The 18524-nt window shown below is 42.1% G+C and overlaps 1 protein-coding gene across 1 annotated transcript in view; it reads right to left on the bottom strand.

Moving 5' to 3' along the window:
* Positions 1-12133: 12133 nt before the first annotated feature.
* Positions 12134-18524, bottom strand: part of LOC139381540 (sorting nexin-29-like) — a 156394-nt gene continuing 150003 nt past the window's right edge. The window contains exons 20-21 of the mRNA XM_071125164.1: positions 14683-14822; positions 12134-13303 (exon numbers count right to left, since the gene is read on the bottom strand). Coding sequence (XP_070981265.1) covers positions 13174-13303; positions 14683-14822 — 270 coding nt within the window. The 3' untranslated portion in view covers positions 12134-13173. The remainder of the gene's footprint in view (positions 13304-14682; positions 14823-18524) is intronic.

Raw genomic sequence — 18524 nt, 5'->3', positions numbered from 1 at the left:
ACCACAGGAGGGCTCTTCACAGTCCCCAAGTCCCGAACAGACTATGGGCGGCGCACAGTAATACATAGAGCGATGACTACATGGAACTCTATTCCACATGCAAGACGTAAAATTTGATTAAAAAAACAGATACAAATACACCTGATGGGACAGCGGGGGCTGTGAAGCAACACAAACAGGCACAAACACGATAACATACGCACTACACACACGTACACATGGATTTTGTACTGTAGATATGTGGTAGTGGTGGAGTAGGGGTCTGAGGGCATACAATGTGTTGTGAAATCTGTGAATGTTTTGTAATGTTAAAATTGTACAGTAAATCAATCAAATCAAATGTATTTATATAGCCCTTCTTACATCAGCTGATATCTCAAAGTGCTGTACAGAAACTCAGCCTAAAACCCCAAACAGCAAGCAATGCAGGTGTAGAAGCACGATGGCTAGGAAAAACTCCCTAGAAAGGCCAAAACCTAGGAAGAAACCTAGAGAGAAACCAGACTATGCGGGGAGGCCAGCCTTCTTCTGGCTGTGCCGGGTGGAGATTATAACAGAGCATGGCCAAGATGTTCAAATGTTCATAAATGACCAGCATGGTCAAATAATAATAATCACAGTAGTTGAAGAGGGAGCAACAAGTCAGCACCTCAGGAGTAAATGTCAGTTGGCTTTTCATAGCCGATCACAGAACCAGTCAAAGGTTTGGACACACCTACTCATTCAAGGTTTTTTCTTTAATTTTACCATTTTCTACATTGTAGAATAATAGTGAAGACATCAAAACATTGAAATAACACATATAGAATCATGTAGTAACCAAAAACGTGTTAAACAAATCAAAATATATTTAATATATGAGATTCTTCAAAGTAGCCACACTTTGCCTTGATGACAGCTTTGCACACTCTTGGCCTGCTTTTCCAACAGTCTTGAAGGAGTTCCCACATATACTGAGCACTTGTTGGTTGCTTTTCCTTCGCTACAGTCCAACTCATCCCAAACTATCTCAATTGGATTGAGGTCAGGTGATTGTGGAGGCCAGGTCATCTGATACAGCGCCATCACTCTCCAGGTTGGTCGAATAGCCCTTACACAGGCCGGAGGTGGGTTTGGGTCATTGTCCAGTTGAAAAACAAATGATACTGCCACCAAACGCAAACCAGATGGGATGGCGTATTGCTGCAGAATGGTGTGGTAGCCATGCTGGTTGTGTGCCTTGAATTCTAAATAAATCACTGACAGTGTCACCAGAAATGCACACCATCCTCCATAATTCACGGTGGGAACCACACATGCGGAGATCATTTGTTCACCTACTCTGCGTTCTCACAAAGACACGGCGGATGGAACCAAAACCAAAAGTCTCAAATTTGGTCTTATCAGACCAAAGGACAGATTTCCACCGGTCTAATGTCCATTGCTCGTGTTTCTTGGCCCAAGCAAATCTCTTCTTATTGGTGTCCTTTAGTAGTGGTTTCATTGCAGCAAATCGACATGAAGGCCTGATTCACACAGTCTCCTCTGAACAGTTGATGTTGAGATGTGTCTGTTACTTGAACTCTCTGAAGCATTTATTGGGCTGCAATCTGAGGTGCAGTTAACTCTAATGAACTTGTCCTCTGCAGCAGAGGTAACTCTGGGCCTTCCTTTCCTGTGGCTGTCCTCATGAGAGACAGTTTTAGCATAGCGCTTGATGTTTTTTTGATGATCTTAAAGTAATGATGGCCTGTCATTTATCTTTGCTTATTTGAGCTGTTTTTGCCATAATATGGACTTGGTATTTTACCAAATAGGGCTATCTTCTGTATACCACCCTTTACCTTGTCACAACACAAATTATTGGCTCAAACGCATTAAGAAGCAAAGAAATTCCACACATTAACTTTTAACAAAGCACACCTGTTATTTGAAATGCATTCCAGGTGAGTACCTCATGAAGCTGGTTGAGAGAATACCAAGAGTGTACAAAGCAGTCATAAAGACAAAGGATGGCTACTTTGAAGAATCTCAAATATATTTTGATTTGTTTAAAACTTTTTTGGGTTACTACATGATTCCATATGTATTATTTCATAGTTTTGATGTCTTCATTATTATTCTACAGTGTAGAAAAGAGTACAAATACAATTTCAAAAACTTGAATGAGTAGGTGTGTTCTAACTTTTGACTGGTTCTGTATAAGCTGCCTTAATTTTGCTGGACCCCAGGAAGAGTAGCTGCTGCCTTAGCAGGAACTAATGGGGATCCATAATATATACAAATAACAGAAGTGTTCCTGAAAATCTGGTCTCACTTTATCACTTCAGTCACAGAATGCTACTAAAACTAAAGATGTGCTAGACATGATGCCTATTTGACAGTTAAAGAACATTGAAATGTATTCCAGTGTAAAAACATCAGTCCATGGAAGGATAGCTGGGTCACAGGAGCACTGGTAAATGAATCAACCTCCGTCATCATCCTTCATCTCTGCTATATGTCAGTCCTCTGAAGGACCCAACGTCTCAACACATAACAAATGGAGCGGACCTTCAAGCTTAAAGGACAATTCCACTACTTTTGAACCTCATTTTCATTATCTCCAGCACAATACCGGTGCATTTCTACAAAACGTTTTTTATTTTTTTTATTTCACATTTTATTACGTCACAGCCTTATTCTAAAATTGATGAAATTGTTTTTTCCTTTCATCAATCTGCACACAATACCCAATAATGACAAAAGCAAAAACAGTTTTGAAATTCTTGCAACTGAAATATAACATTTACATAAGCATTCAGACCATTTACTAAGTACTTTGTTGAAGCACCTTTGGGTATGAAGCTATAAGCTTGGCAGACCTGTATTTGGGGAGTTTCTCCAATTCTCTGCAGATCCTCTCAAGCTCTGTCAGGTTGGATTGGGAGAGTCGCTGCACAGCTATTTTCAGGTCTCTCCAGAGATGTTAGATCGGGTTCAAGTCTGGCCTCCGGCTGGGCCACTCAAGGATATTCAGAGACTTGTCCTAAAGTCACTCCTGCGTTGTCTCGACTGTGTGCTTAGGGTCGTTGTCCTGTTGGAATGTGAACCTTCGCCCTTGTCTGAGGTCCTGAGCGCTCTGGAGCATGTTTTCATCAAGGATCTCTCTGTACTTTGCTCCGTTCATCTTTCCCTTGATCCCGACTAGTCTTCCAGTCCCTGCCGCTGAAAAACATCCCCACAGCATGATGTTGCCACCACCATGCTTTACCGTAGGGATGGTACCAGGTTTCTTGCAGACGTGACACTTGGCATTCAGGCCAAAGCGTTCAATCTTGGTTTCATCAGATCAGAGAATCTTGTTTCTCATGGTCTGAAAGTCCTTCAGGAAAACTCAGAGCGGGCTGTCATATGCCTTTTACTGAGGAGTGGCTTCCGTCTGGCCACTCTATAATAAAGGCTTGGTTGGTGGAGTGCTGCAGAGATGGTTGTCCTTCTGGAAGGTTCTCCCATCTCCACAGATGAACTCTGGAGCTCTGTCAGAGTGACCATTGAGTTTTTGGTCAGCTCCCTGACCCTTCTCCCCAGATTTCTCAGTTTGGCCGGGCAGCCAGCTATTAGAAGAGTCTTGGTAGTTCCAAACTTCTACCATTTTAAGAATGGAGGCCACTGTATTCTTGGGGACCTTCAATGCTCAAGCATTTTTTGGTACCCTTCCCCAGATCTGTGCCTCGACACAATAGAGCTCTGACATGCAACTGTTGAACTTTATATAAACATGTGTATGCCTTTCCAAATCATATACAATCATTTTAACTAACCACAATTGGACTCCAATCAAGTTGTAGAAACATTTCAAGGATGATGAATGGAAACAGGATGCACCTGAGCTCAATTTCGAGTCTCATAGCAAAGGGTCTGAATACTTATTTAAATAATGGATCTTTTTTATTTTATACATTTGCAAAAAATTCTTAACCTGTATTCACTTTGTAATTATGGGGTATTGTGTGTAAACTTAATACATTTTAGAATCAATTGTAATGTAACAAATGTGGAAAAGTCAAGGGGTCTGAATATTTTCTGAATGCACTGTATGTGGTTGTCTTACCTAGCTATCTGAATGCACTAACTGTGATATGTGGTTGTCTCAGCTAGTGCATTCATCGGGATATACTGTCTGAGTCCGTACAGCCATTTGGGTTCTCAGTTTATTGCGCAGACAGGAACAAATATCTCTCTGGGAAAAAGCGGGGGTGTATGTTTCATAATTAACTACTCATGGTGTGATTGTGATAACATACAGGAACTCAAGTCCTTTTGTTCACCAACCTAAAATACCTCACAATCGAATGCCGACCGTATTACCTCCCAAGAGAGTTCTCTTCGGTTATAGTCACAGCTGTGTTTATTCCCCCTGTCATGTCGTTGGCCTTTTTGGGTATAGTAAGCCCATCCCCCTCTCCCTGCCTCCACCTTGCCTCCTTCAACTAGGCTGCTGTGGTCAGAGGTCGTAAATTCCTGAGAAGACCCCATTGATACACAGTTATAGAGAGTAGTTTTTCATGGAGACAAAGGAAATCCTTCCACCTCACAGAACTTGAGGTAAGAACAAATTTCATGTTTCGGAGAAAGTGTAAAAGATCGGTGAAGAATCCAGCTACGAACTGGTCCGTTTATCACAACTTGGGAAGCTCATGGGAGACGGTGTGGCCACATTACCATAACGCTGTTTATATAATAGCCCCAGATATAAGGTTTACATCTAATTGTTGTATAAGATGAATGAGTGAGTATGATACAATTTACACAATTTTACAATGTGATTTTGGACTGTTTAATGAAGGAAAACTCAAAAAGGGAATTGGATTTGAACTAAATCAGAGGACCGCCCCTGAGCCCAGTTAGGGTCAGGCGTCCTGGGACAGCCATTTCCTGCCATTCCGAATAAAACCCAACTTTGAGAAATTTTCACCAGACCATGTTTTTCTCCATTTGGAGGGGGACAAAGGTTGTAGACCGAGCTTACCTCAATTACGAGATGGCTAAAGGTTGCAGAATATTTTAACCACACCACGTGGTTAAACTCTTAGACTATCGATACCGACAGAATGAGAACAAGTCTTTGATATTAATTACTAGTCTGCAGCTAGGAATTCGGTATCATTGAATGCGAAGAACGACAACCGCCGAAACATACATTCTATAACGAATGTCACTTTGAACTATCCCCTCTAACCAAGACAGAGAGGGAGGGAGACGGACAATTCTACAAAAGAAAGACTTTTCACCAGCGATCAAGACGACACACTGAGCGTAAATATATATATTGATTGCAATTGTTCCCGAATGAGTGAGCGTTCATGTGTAAAGGATTAGCATTTCAATTGTTATAATTATGAACTCTGTAGTGACTTCTTAGTCGACCCCCACTTCTCTCTTGTCTAACAAGCCGCCATGCCGGTTCAGCCCACTAGGGCACATTTTCCTATCATTTCATGTAACCACATTTACCATGTTTGTTTGTTTGTTTGTTTATGCATTTCTGTGAATTACTTAGTTACATTATACAGTGCCTTGCAAAAGTATTCGGCACCCTTGAACTTTGTGACCTTTTGCCACATTTCAGGCTTCAAACATAAAGATATAAAACTGTATTTTTTTGTGAAGAATCAACAACAAGTGGGACACAATCATGAAGTGGAACGACATTTATTGGATATTTCAAACTTTTTTAACAAATCAAAAACTGAAAAATTGGGCGTGCAAAATTATTCAGCCCCTTTACTTTCAGTGCAGCAAACTCTCTCCAGAAGTTCAGTGAGGATCTCTGAATGATCCAATGTTGACCTAAATGACTAATGATGATAAATACAATCCACCTGTGTGTAATCAAGTCTCCGTATAAATGCACCTGCACTGTGATAGTCTCAGAGGTCTGTTAAAAGCGCAGAGAGCATCATGAAGAACAAGGAACACACCAGGCAGGTCCGAGATACTGTTGTGAAGAAGTTTAAAGCCGGATTTGGATACAAAAAGATTAAGATTAAGATCAAACATCCCAAGGAGCACTGTGCAAGCGATAATATTGAAATGGAAGGAGTATCAGACCACTGCAAATCTACCAAGACCTGGCCGTCCCTCTAAACTTTCAGCTCATACAAGGAGAAGACTGATCAGAGATGCAGCCAAGAGGCCCATGATCACTCTGGATGAACTGCAGAGATCTACAGCTGAGGTGGGAGACTCTGTCCATTGGACAACAATCAGTCGTATATTGCACAAATCTGGCCTTTATGGAAGAGTGGCAAGAAGAAAGCCATTTCTTAAAGATATCCATAAAAAGTGTTGTTTAAAGTTTGCCTCAAGCCACCTGGGAGACACACCAAACATGTGGAAGAAGGTGCTCTGGTCAGATGAAACCAAAATTGAACTTTTTGGCAACAATGCAAAATGTTATGTTTGGCGTAAAAGCAACACAGCTCATCACCCTGAACACACCATCCCCACTGTCAAACATGGTGGTGGCAGCATCATGGTTTGGGCCTGCTTTTCTTCAGCAGGGACAGGGAAGATGGTTAAAATTGATGGGAAGATGGATGGAGCCAAATACAGAACCATTCTGGAAGAAAACCTGATGGAGTCTGCAAAAGACCTGAGACTGGGACAGAGATTTGTCTTCCAACAAGACAATGATCCAAATTATAAAGCAAAATCTACAATGGAATGGTTCAAAAATAAACATATCCAGGTGTTAGAATGGCCAAGTCAAAGTCCAGACCTGAATCCAATCGAGAATCTGTGGAAAGAACTGAAAACTGCTGTTCACAAATGCTCTCCATCCAACCTCACTGAGCTCAAGCTGTTTTGCAAGGAGGAATGGGAAAAAATGTCAGTCTCTCGATGTGCAAAACTGATAGACATACTCCAAGCGACTTACAGCTGTAATCGCAGCAAAAGGTGGCGCTACAAAGTATTAACTTAAGGGGGCTGAATAATTTTGCACGCCCAATTTTTCAGTTTTTGATTTGTTAAAAAAGTTTGAAATATCCAATAAATGTCGTTCCACTTCATGATTGTGTCCCACTTGTTGTTGATTCTTCACAAAAAAATACAGTTTTATATCTTTATGTTTGAAGCCTGAAATGTGGCAAAAGGTCGCAAAGTTCAAGGGGGCCGAATACTTTCGCAAGGCACTGTACATTATTATATTTACACAATACATTATTTAAGACAATTGATGTATGGATGACTCATAGTGAAGACTGGGTTCGTGCAGATAACCAACCATTTACGATGTTTGGAATGAGACTAACGTGAGGTAAAATAAATAAATCATTAATCTGAAGACTATTGATCAGATATGAAAATATCTGAAAGGTTATATTGGGAAATTAGAACTTTGTAATCTGAATACTTTCCTTGGTGCCCCGACTTCCTATTTAATTACAGTTACATGATTATTCAGTTTAATGTTGTAATACTAATTACAGGAGTCTTCAATTTAATGATAGTAAAGACACGACACCCCTCAAGCCGATACCCCGACAGCCCTCAAAGAACTTCGCTGGACTGTATGCAAACTGTAAACCACATATCCTAAGGCCGTATTTATTGTAGCTGGGGAATTTAACAAAGCAAATTTGAGGAAAATGTTACCGAAGTTCTATCAACACATTGTAGTACTGTAGTACTCACGCTGCTAAAACACTCGATCACTGCTACTTCAACTTCTGGGATGCCTACAAGGCCCTCCACTGCTCTCCGTTCGGCAAATCTGATCATGACTCTATTTTGCTCCTCCCTTCCTATAGGCAGAAACTCAAACAGGAAGTAACTGTGCTAAGGACTATTCAATGCTGGTCTGACCAATCGGAATCCAAGCTTCAAGACTGTTTTGATCATGCGGAATGATCATCCCCAGCCGCGCCCTCAGAGCATGCGCAGACCAGCTGGCTGGTGTGTTTACGGACATATTCAATCAATCCTTATCCCAGTCTGCTGTTCCCACATCCTTCAAGAGGTCCACCATTGTTCCTGTTCCCAAGAAAGCTAAGGTAACTGAGCTAAACGACTACCGCCCCGTAGCACTCACTTCCGTCATCATGAAGTGCTTTGAGAGACTAGTCAAGGACCATATCACCTCCATTGATTGAATATACCCTCGTAAAACTGACCATCCTACCGATCGTCGACTTCGGAGATGTCATTTACAAAATAGCCTCCAATATCCTACTCAATAAATTGGATGCAGTCTATAACAGTGCCATCCGTTTTGTCACCAAAGCCCCATATACTACCCACCACTGCGACCTGTACACTCTCGTTGGCTGGCCCTGGCTTCAAACTTGTTGCCAAACCCACTGGCTCCAGGTCATCTACAAGACCCTGCTAGGTAAAGTCCCCCTTATCTCAGCTCGCTGGTCACCATAGCAGCACCCATCTGTAGCACGCGCTCAATCTCTGAAACTGGAAACACTTACAGTGGGGACAAAAAAGTATTTAGTCAGCCACCAATTGTGCAAGTTCTCCCACTTAAAAAGATGAGAGAGGCCTGTAATTTTCATCATAGGTACACTTCAACTATGACTGACAGACAAAATTAGAAAAAAAATCCAGAAAATCACATTGTAGGATTTTTTTATGAATTTATTTGCAAATTATGGTGGAAAATAAGTATTTGGTCACCTACAAACAAGCAAGATTTCTGGCTCTCACAGACCTGTAACTTCTTCTTTAAGAGGCTCCTCTGTCCTCCACTCGTTACCTGTATTAATGGCACCTGTTTAAACTTGTTATCAGTATAAAACACACCTGTCCACAACCTCAAACAGTCACACTCCAAACTCCACTATGGCCAAGACCAAAGAGCTGTCAAAGGACACCAGAAACAAAATTGTAGACCTGCACCAGGCTGGGAAGACTGAATCTGCAATAGGTAAGCAGCTTGGTTTGAAGAAATCAACTGTGGGAGCAATTATTAGGAAATGGAAGACATACAAGACCACTGAAAATCTCCCTCGATCTGGGGCTCCACGCAAGATCTCACCCCGTGGGGTCAAAATGATCACAAGAACGGTGAGCAAAAATCCCAGAACCACACGGGGGGACCTAGTGAATTACCTGCAGAGAGCTGGGACCAAAGTAACAAAGCCTACCATCAGTAACACACTACGCCGCCAGGGACTCAAATCCTGCAGTGCCAGACTTGTCCCCCTGCTTAAGCCAGTACATGTCCAGGCCCGTCTGAAGTTTGCTAGAGAGCATTTGGATGATCCAGAAGAAGCTTGGGAGAATCTCATATGGTCAGATGAAACCAAAATATAACTTTTTGGTAAAAACTCAACTCGTCGTGTTTGGAGGACAAAGAATGTTGCATCCAAAGAACACCATACCTACTGTGAAGCATGGGGGTGGAAACATCATGCTTTTGGGCTGTTTTTCTTCAAAGGGACCAGGACGACTGATCCGTGTAAAGGAAAGAATGAATGGGGGCATGTGTCGTGAGATTTTAAGTGAAAACCTCCTTCCACCAGCAAGGGCATTGAAGATGAAACGTGGCTGGGTCTTTCTGCATGACACTGATCCCAAACACACCGCCCGGGCAACGAAGGAGTGGCTTCGTAAGAAGCATTTTAAGGTCCTGGAGTGGCCTAGCCAGTCTCCAGATCTCAACCCCATAGAAAATCTTTGGAGGGAGTTGAAAGTCTGTGTTGCCCAGCAACAGCCCCAAACATCACTGCTCTAGAGGAGATCTGCATGGAGGAATGGGCCAAAAATACCAGCAACAGTGTGTGAAAACCTTGTGAAGACTTACAGAAAACGTTTGACCTCTGTCATTGCCAACAAAGGGTATATAACAAAGTATTGAGATAAACGTTTGTTATTGACCAAATACTTATTTTCCACAGACCTTTCTCCTTTTTAAGTGGGAGAACTTGCACAATTGGTGTCTGACTAAATACTTTTTTGCCCCACTGTACAGGTTCAGTGTCTTGCTCAAGGGTACAACAGCAGGCAATGGCATCTAGGATTTGAAAGACAACCCTCCAGTTACCAGCTCACTTCCCACCATATTTGTTCCCAACAGACCAAGGATTTGAACTGGCAACCCTCCAACTGCTGGCTCACCTCTAACCGCTCGGCTACCTGCCGCCCCAAGTTATAAAACTGGACTCATGAAGGAACAGAACAGATGTGACTGCGTTAAAGTGTGTTAATTGCGCTTCAATATCTGGGCCAATGTCTTGTTGCGGTCCGACTCCTTCCCCATTTCTTTCCCCTCCCTCAGGGCATCAGTCCTCAAATCCCACCCAACTTGATGAGATTAACTCGCCAATTAGGTTCTGAGACCGGCTTCCTCCTCGACACAATAGAGAAGATTTCAATCACTTTGGACTGAGACCAGAGCACATCTCTGTGGTTAAGATTAACTGGAGAGGCCCACACAGTTTGATACAGATCTATGGAGCCCTGCAGTTCTACATGCAGCTCAGCTAACAATACAAGTTCACTTAGCTTCCGCCCTCGTAGACGGTAGCAGCTTCATGGATTGTCAAAGTCATTAGATCACAGGTTAAAGCTTTGAGCGCTTTGTGATGTGTGTGAGATGTACTAGGCCAGCCGAGAACTATGGATGGATGAGCTACTGGCAATTATCTACAGCCAGGGAGTCTGAGGCTATATTCTCTATATAGTGCACTACTCTTGGCCTCTGGTTGAAAGTAGTGTACTCTATAGTGTGCCATTTGGGATGTAGCCTTTTTCATTTTTTAAAACTTTACCTTTATTTAACGAGGCAAGTCAGTTAAGAACAAATTCTTATTTTCAATGACGGCCTAGGAACAGTGGGTTAACTGCCTTGTTCAGTGGCAGAACAACAGATGTTTACCTTTGCTGGCTCTGGGATTCGATCTTGCAACCTTTTGGTTACTAGTCCAACGCACTAGGCAGCCCTGCATCAAAACTATGAAATCAGTCAGTAATCAAAACTGTGTTAAACAAATCAAAATATATTTTAGATTTGAGATTCTTCAAAGTAGCCAGGCGATGCCAAGAGTGTGCAAAGCTGTCATCAAGGCAATGGGTGGCTACCTTAAAGAAACTCAAATATAACATATTTTTTGGTTACTACATGATTCCATGTGTTATTTCATAAATTTGATGTCTTCACTATTATTCTATAATGTAGAAAATAGTGAAAATAAAGAAAAACCCTTGACTGAGTAGGTGTGTCCAAACCTTTGACTGGTACTGTTATATTTACATTTTCATCCATACACACATCTATCCACCATACACATACCGGGCACAGTATGTACACTCATTTATAACCTGGGTGGTTCGAGCCCTGAATGCTGATTGGCTGACAGACGTATACCACGGATATGACAAAGCATTTATATTTACTGCTCTAATTAGGTTGGTAACCAGTTTATAACGTCGTGCCAAGAACAGCCCTTAGCCATGGTTTATTGGCCATATAACAGTCCCTCGTGCCTTATTGCTGAGGTATACATAATGTACATCCATCCAATTTTATTTACATTTCTAATGTTCATGCCCTTTAATTAATCATCAAGAACAAACATTGTCCCATTCTGTTACTGCTTTAGAATTATGTAGAACACCACAATACCACAACACCGTTGGTATGTACGTACAGTATGAACCCCTTTATTCATTAGTCTCTCTGTGCCACTGACAGTGATGTAAGGCAGACTGTTGGGCTAAAAGCTAGGAAAGAAGGTACAAGAGAAGCCTTCTAAAGATGGGAGTATTGTGGAAGGCCAGGAGTTTTTCCTTATCCTGATCATGTGATCTGACAGGGAAACCCTCTGTCTTAGAAATGAGATGACCAGGAAACATTCTGGGCTCTAGTTACAGCCTACAACTAGGGTCCGGAGTTTCTCCAGGTCAGGTCACATGGTCTGGGGAAAACTCTTGGTCCTAGCCATGTGACAGGAACAGTAATTAACCTTGGTTTAGTAGTGGCAAAGACAACCTCCTCCTCTCTGGTACTGTAAAAGAGTGGCCAGGCTTAACGCCTGAGTAGAAAGAATAGATCAATTGAGCGTTTTGTTGTGTCTATAACTTGGGTCCATGATTGCAGACATTATGATAACTGTTTCTCCATTAAATGTTTAACATACAATATGCAACACCAGCACCGTTTGTCATAGTTAATGAAAAATGTTTATTGTTTATCATTAATACTTGATTATTGTGCTTCAAAAGAAGAGTGGTAATAATTTTATAATTTGCTCATATTATTGATGTGTACAAACTGATTTACATTCTAGGTTATCATCTGCTACTTCCTGTTTACGTCTTATTTTAACAGTTCTGATTGGACAGCTGCCTGGGGGCAGTCACAGGACAACTTCCATTAAATATTTGCCAAGTAATCTCTTATTTTCATTCCAAGTCCAGTAATCTCTATTCTTGAGTAATATGTACTGTATGTATTTAAGTTAAAGCAGTGTACACGTTTAATGCACTTGATCAAGCTTCTCTTCAAGCATTAATCTACGATCTATTCACTGTTAAGTCTCCTGCTAAGTTACATTCAGTTCACAATCATTGGAACGGCTGGATAGTCAATCCAGCAGATTTATTTGCATTGATAAAATCCTTCAATTGTGTGATGGAATATGACATTGTACAGATTATCATATGGTAACAGTTTGGTAACAGAAATATAAAAGATGAACGCCCATGCTTTGGCTAATGTCAGGTAAAGGGATGATGTCAAAATCAAAAATGGCACCAAAATGCTGACATTCGCCAAGAAAAAAACATTGTATAAAGAACACATTTCTATATGTCCCCTCACTGCAAAGAAGCTAGAAAACACTGACCATGATACAGTTTCACTACAAAACTGAGTAAAATTAGGAAACAGTCTCCCCCATCTTGGTTCAATGTGTGTTGTTGACCCAGCTATTCCACGTGTGGTCTTTGAGTAAATCTTTAGGCAGGGTCAGAGCGAAGGAAGAGTCTGCCTCTGTAGATCCCAGAGAGGGAGGATATAATGTCCTGCTGTTGGAAACCTGTAGAAAGCCTAAAGGAGGAGCAGTGTCATGCCTCTCGCCTGCATAGCCATTAGCCATTCTGTCCCTCTCTATGGCTCATAATCCATCCGGGAGGAGCACCAACAAACTCTTCTGTTTAATCCAATCAAAGAAGAGGTCACAGGTCAGAGGCTAAAGGTTAGAGGTCGCCGCTCTGGGGCTCTAGGTTGCGGCCCTCCTGGTTGTGGCTGCGCCCAAGTATGGGGAAGCTAGACGAGGATTTGGACCGGGACGTCTTACTGCTCCCCTCGCTGGCCACTGGAATGTCCCTGGGGGGAGACAAGAGATCAGTAAAGGAAACCAGAGGTTAGTAACGTAGCTATGATCCCTTATTGATGTCACTTGGAGGAGTGAGGTTAAAGAAGGATTTTTAAGCCTCGAGACAAGTGAGACATGGATTGTGTATATGTGTCATTGAGGGTGAATGTGCATGACAAAATATTGAAGTGGCTTTGAACAGGGTATAGTAGTAGGAGCCAGGCTCACTGGTTTGTGTTAAGAACTGCAACGCTGCTGGGTTTCTCACATTTAACAGTTTCCTGTGTGTATCAAGAATGATCCACCACCCAAAGGACATCCAGCCAACTTGACACAACTATGGGAAGCATTGGAGTCAACATGGGCCAGCATTCCTGTGGAACACACTGGACACCTTGTAGAGTCCATGCCCTGACGAATTGAGGCTGTTCTGAGGAAAAAGGGGGGTGAGCACCTCAATATTAGGGAAGTATTCCTAATGTTTTGTACACTCAGTGTATATACCCACAGGCTTTAAAGGGATGATTTTGACCATTTGGTTAATTAGGGGTGTTTTGAAATGCAAATAGCCATGGTCACGCACAAGTACTGAGGCTGAGAACAGTTGGTATTTGTCAATGGTTATCTCCTACTGGTGTGCATTTGACACTCGTAGGATTGTTTGATAAATCACACTATTTATACAACATTCTAAATTCCGTTCGTAAGTCGTATTTTAGAATAGTTTCTACACAATATTTATAAATGAGGCTAGAACTCTGTTTTCTGTGTGCCATTTTGGGCAGAATGTGATGACTGCTGAAACTAAGGGAACACTTTTGGGGTGAGGTGAGACTGAGTCCATTCCCAAGAGAGGAGTGAGGAAGTACAGCTTTTGACAAATCAGGTTTTCATCTCTCTTTCTTCCTATCTCCATCCCAGCCCCCTCCTAACCAGGGGCCTGTTAACAACATGGCAGCCACCATTTTGGATGGGTCATCCAGCCTATCGTGAATGTAGATATCAGAGGATAGATCAACTCTGCTCTTTATTTGATCTCAGTTTTAGAACCTCGGTGTTATGACCTATCAGCTGCCAGAACAGGAAACTATATTCTTGTCGGGATCTGTGATTGGTCGCGCTCACTGAGAGGTCACAGCCTCAACTGGTGTGGGAATTGGTGTGAACAACGCAGTAAATGACTGGATGCTATAACTGGGCTGGCTCAACAAGCCACCTTGAATGTGTTTACTGAACAACTAGCATTATCTAGAGGACTCAGATGTGTCAGGCAATATATTATTAAGAAGCACTTTGTAAAATGTGTGTTTACCCCATGTGACAATTCAAACTCAGATGCACACTCTGAAGCACGCACGCACACACACAGACAGACAGTGGGGTCACTCACAGGCAGAAGGGCAGCAGCTGCAGCAGGGTCTCCTTGGTGGGTTTAGCAGAGAACTCTGGCAGGGTCTGGATCAGCTTGTTCAACACCATCCTCAGATACGACTGCAGCTGTTTCCTACGCTCCTCTACAAACCTGGCATCCTGAGGACAGGAGAGGACAGAGGAGAGGTAGACGTTAATACTGTACATAGGGAGGGGGGAGAATTTTGTAAATTGGTTGTTGATCATTGCTAGACAACCATTTCAGTCAGAAAGTCAGAACTGTAACTCGGCCACTAAGGAATAGTCAATGTCGTCTTGGTAAGCAACTCCAGTGTAGATTTGGCCTTGTGTTTTAGGTTACTGTCCTGCTGAAAGGTGAATTCATCTCCCAGTGTCTGTTGGAAAGCAGACTGAATCTCCCTGGTCTTTGTAGTTTAATCTGTAATATAATTTCACTGCTCACTATATACCTAGCATTCTGATGAGGAGAGAGATGCCATGGCTATGAAGAATCCTACAAGTGGATATGTGTGTAGAGTAGGAAAGGGAAGAGCTGATAAGTGTGTAGGGTAGGAGGGTGGAGAAGAATGCCGGCTGTCAGATTAGATATGGTCCCATCTGTCTCCTTTAATGGTTTATTTACATTGAGATGCCACCCTGGTTTTAAGGCTCATGACATATGAATCATACTCTGGAGAAGAGTATTTCTATTTATTATGGTTTCCCGTTAACAGCTACTCTTCCCGCGGTCCAGCAAAAATTAAGACCGTAATATACATTATAATATACTTTTTTATAATTAAAATCAATGTTACATTTTTGTTGTGTTAAAACCTGAATTTAAAATGGTTTAAGTTGAGATTTTGTCACTGGCCTACACACAATACCCCAGAATTTAAAAGTGCAATTATGTGTTTAGAATGTTTTACAAATTCATTAAAAATATATGAAAGGCTGAAATGTCTTGAGTCAATAAGTTGCATGGACTCACTTTGTGTGCAATAATAGTGTTTAACATGATTTTTGAATGACTACTTCATCTCTGTACATATAATTATCTATAAGGTCCCTCAGTTGAGCAGTGAACTTCAATCACAGATTCAACTACAAAGACCAGGGAGATTCAGTCTGCTTTCCAACAGACACTGGGAGATGAATTCACCTTTCAGCAGGACAGTAACCTAAAACACCAAGGCCAAATCTATACTGGAGTTGCTTACCAAGACAACATTGAATGTTCCTTAGTGGCCAAGTTACAGTTTTGACTTAAATCTACTTGAAAATCTATGGCAAGTCCTGAAAGTAGTTGTCTAGCAATGATCAACAACCAATTTGACAGAGCTTGAAGAATTCTGAATATATTAATGGGCAAATATTGTACCATCCAGATGTAATCACTGCCAAAGGTGATTGTAACATGTATTGACTGTCTCCTCTACTACCACACACAATCATGGTGTACGTGTGTAACTAAGGACTGAATATGTTGTTGTAGTGTGTTTTTCCTTCATGTAGAAGAGTATTTACAGTTAGTGTCTCACTCTCTCACTCCGTATTGTTCTGCCACCGTCCCTAACCTGTCTGTTCCAGATGTCTCATGTTACTATAGTAGATCTCACATTACACTCCCCACACATCAACACAGAGATGAGACTATGGAGAACATGCATGTTTATATGTACACACTCAGGCAGCATGGACATCAACACTGAAGGCACAGACACAGATACATGAAGATATTGCTAGAAGAGTGGAAGGCAACTAAGACAGATGCACACAGGCATGTTTATCCACGTGTGTGTACAGACACAAGAGGACCACAGTCCTAGTGAGGCAGACATGAGGACATGGTGACACAAGAGGACCACAGTCCTAGTGAGACAGACATGAGGACATGGTGACACAAGAGGACCACAGTCCTAGTGAGACAGACATGAGGACATGGTGACACAAGAGGACCACAGTCCTAGTGAGTCCCAGTACATAGAGCAGTATGCACAACCATGCCACTTCACAGAGAGCTGATGCAGATGTGAGTCGTCCTGACAGAGGAAGGCCAACACAACTCCAGCAAAGGATCATGACCATGAACAGATTTGTGAGGTTCAAAAGAGTTGTTTGCGATGGAACTGAAATGCAAAACTTGTGACGGGTGTAGCGAATAAAAAGGTATCCGCCATAGGGAATCCCAATCAAGCCATGAGACAAACACACCGCTTTTAACGTGGAAGATACATCAACAACGAAATGTGAACTATGTGGTTACGAAACAAGGCAAACTATGTCACAAGTAAAGCATAAAAGATCACAAGTCATTCAGGAATGTTCAAGACCTCCACAATGTTGCTCTTTGTCATCATTAAAGGCGTTACATGCATATTAAATGTGAACACAACATAAAATATTCATTAATTATTAACAATCTTATATATTGTTATCATCAGAAAGATTTTGTTCAAAAAACAGCTAACAGTTCATTGATTTGGTTGAACCCCCTAACACTTCCTCTACAAAGCAGTCCAACAGGGGAGGAAGATAGCAGCGATCGGAAAGTGGAGTGATTTGATTCAAATGAAAGAAACACAGGAGGGAAAGATGGAGAGAGAGAGAGCGAGGGATAGAAATATAGAGAGGGAAAACATCCAAAGCAATAACAATTCTCTGTGAATCAGAGGAGAGACACCCTGACAGTTAATCTCTGGGCAGAGGGAGCAGAGCAGACAGACAGTCCCAGCCTTTGATGTCATCATTCTTCCTCCCGCAGTTGTGGTGATGGCGTGGCCATCAGGACAGATTTGACGGGCGCACTCGGGAACATTTAGCGTGTTTGCCCACCGAGCCCTCGACAAATCAGCTGTTTAGGAGCTGTCAGTGGCAGGGGGGAGTGTGTGTGTGTTGCTATGTCAATGCAGTTAGGAGATTTTCAGATACAGCAGGATGCCGAGTGATGCTCAGATACTGTTGCCGTGGTAATACATTGAGCTGGGATTCTTACGTACACTTGCAGTTATGGTGCTTGACATATCACAAAACTGAGATTTATTACAGTTTCATCACACAACACTACTTGTATTCCATTCCATGAGTCATACACCTGATCCTGCAAGCTAACGCAGATACAGTGGGGAGAACAAGTATTTGATACACTGCCTATTTTGCAGGTCTTCCTACTTACCAAGCATGTAGAGGTCTGTAATTTTTATCATAGGTACACTTCAACTGTGAGAGACGGAATCTTAAACAAAAATCCAGAAAATCACATTGTATGATTTTTAAGTAATTAATTAGCATTTTATTGCATGACATGAGTATTTGATCACCTACCAACCAGTAAGAATTCCGGCTCTCACAGTCCTGTTAGTTTTTCTTTAAGAAGCCCTCCTGTTCTCCACTCATTACCTGTATTAACTGCACCTGTTTGAACACATTACCTGTATAAAATACTCCTGTCCACACACTCAATCAAACAGACTCCAACCTCTCCACAATGGCCAAGACCAGAGAGCTGTGTAAGGACATCAGGGATCAAATTGTAGACCTGCACAAGGCTGGGATGGGCTACAGGACAATAGGCAAGCAGCTTGGTGAGAAGGCAACAACTGTTGGCGCAATTATTAGAAAATGGAAGAAGTTCAAGATGACGGTCAATCACCCTCGGTCTGGGGCTCCATGCAAGACCTCACCTCGTGGGGCATCAATGATCATGAGGAAGGTGAGGGATCAGGCCAGAACTACACGGCAGGACCTGGTCAATGACCTGAAGAGAGCTGGGACCACAGTCTCAAAGAAAACCATTAGTAACACACTACACCGTCATGGATTAAAATCCTGCAGCGCACGCAAGGTCCCCCTGCTCAAGCC

Source organism: Oncorhynchus clarkii, chromosome 23 (assembly GCF_045791955.1).
Source record: "Oncorhynchus clarkii lewisi isolate Uvic-CL-2024 chromosome 23, UVic_Ocla_1.0, whole genome shotgun sequence".
Lineage (NCBI taxonomy): Eukaryota > Metazoa > Chordata > Actinopteri > Salmoniformes > Salmonidae > Oncorhynchus > Oncorhynchus clarkii.
The sequence above is the reverse complement of the archived record's forward strand: the minus strand, read 5'-3'. Positions and strand labels throughout refer to the sequence as shown.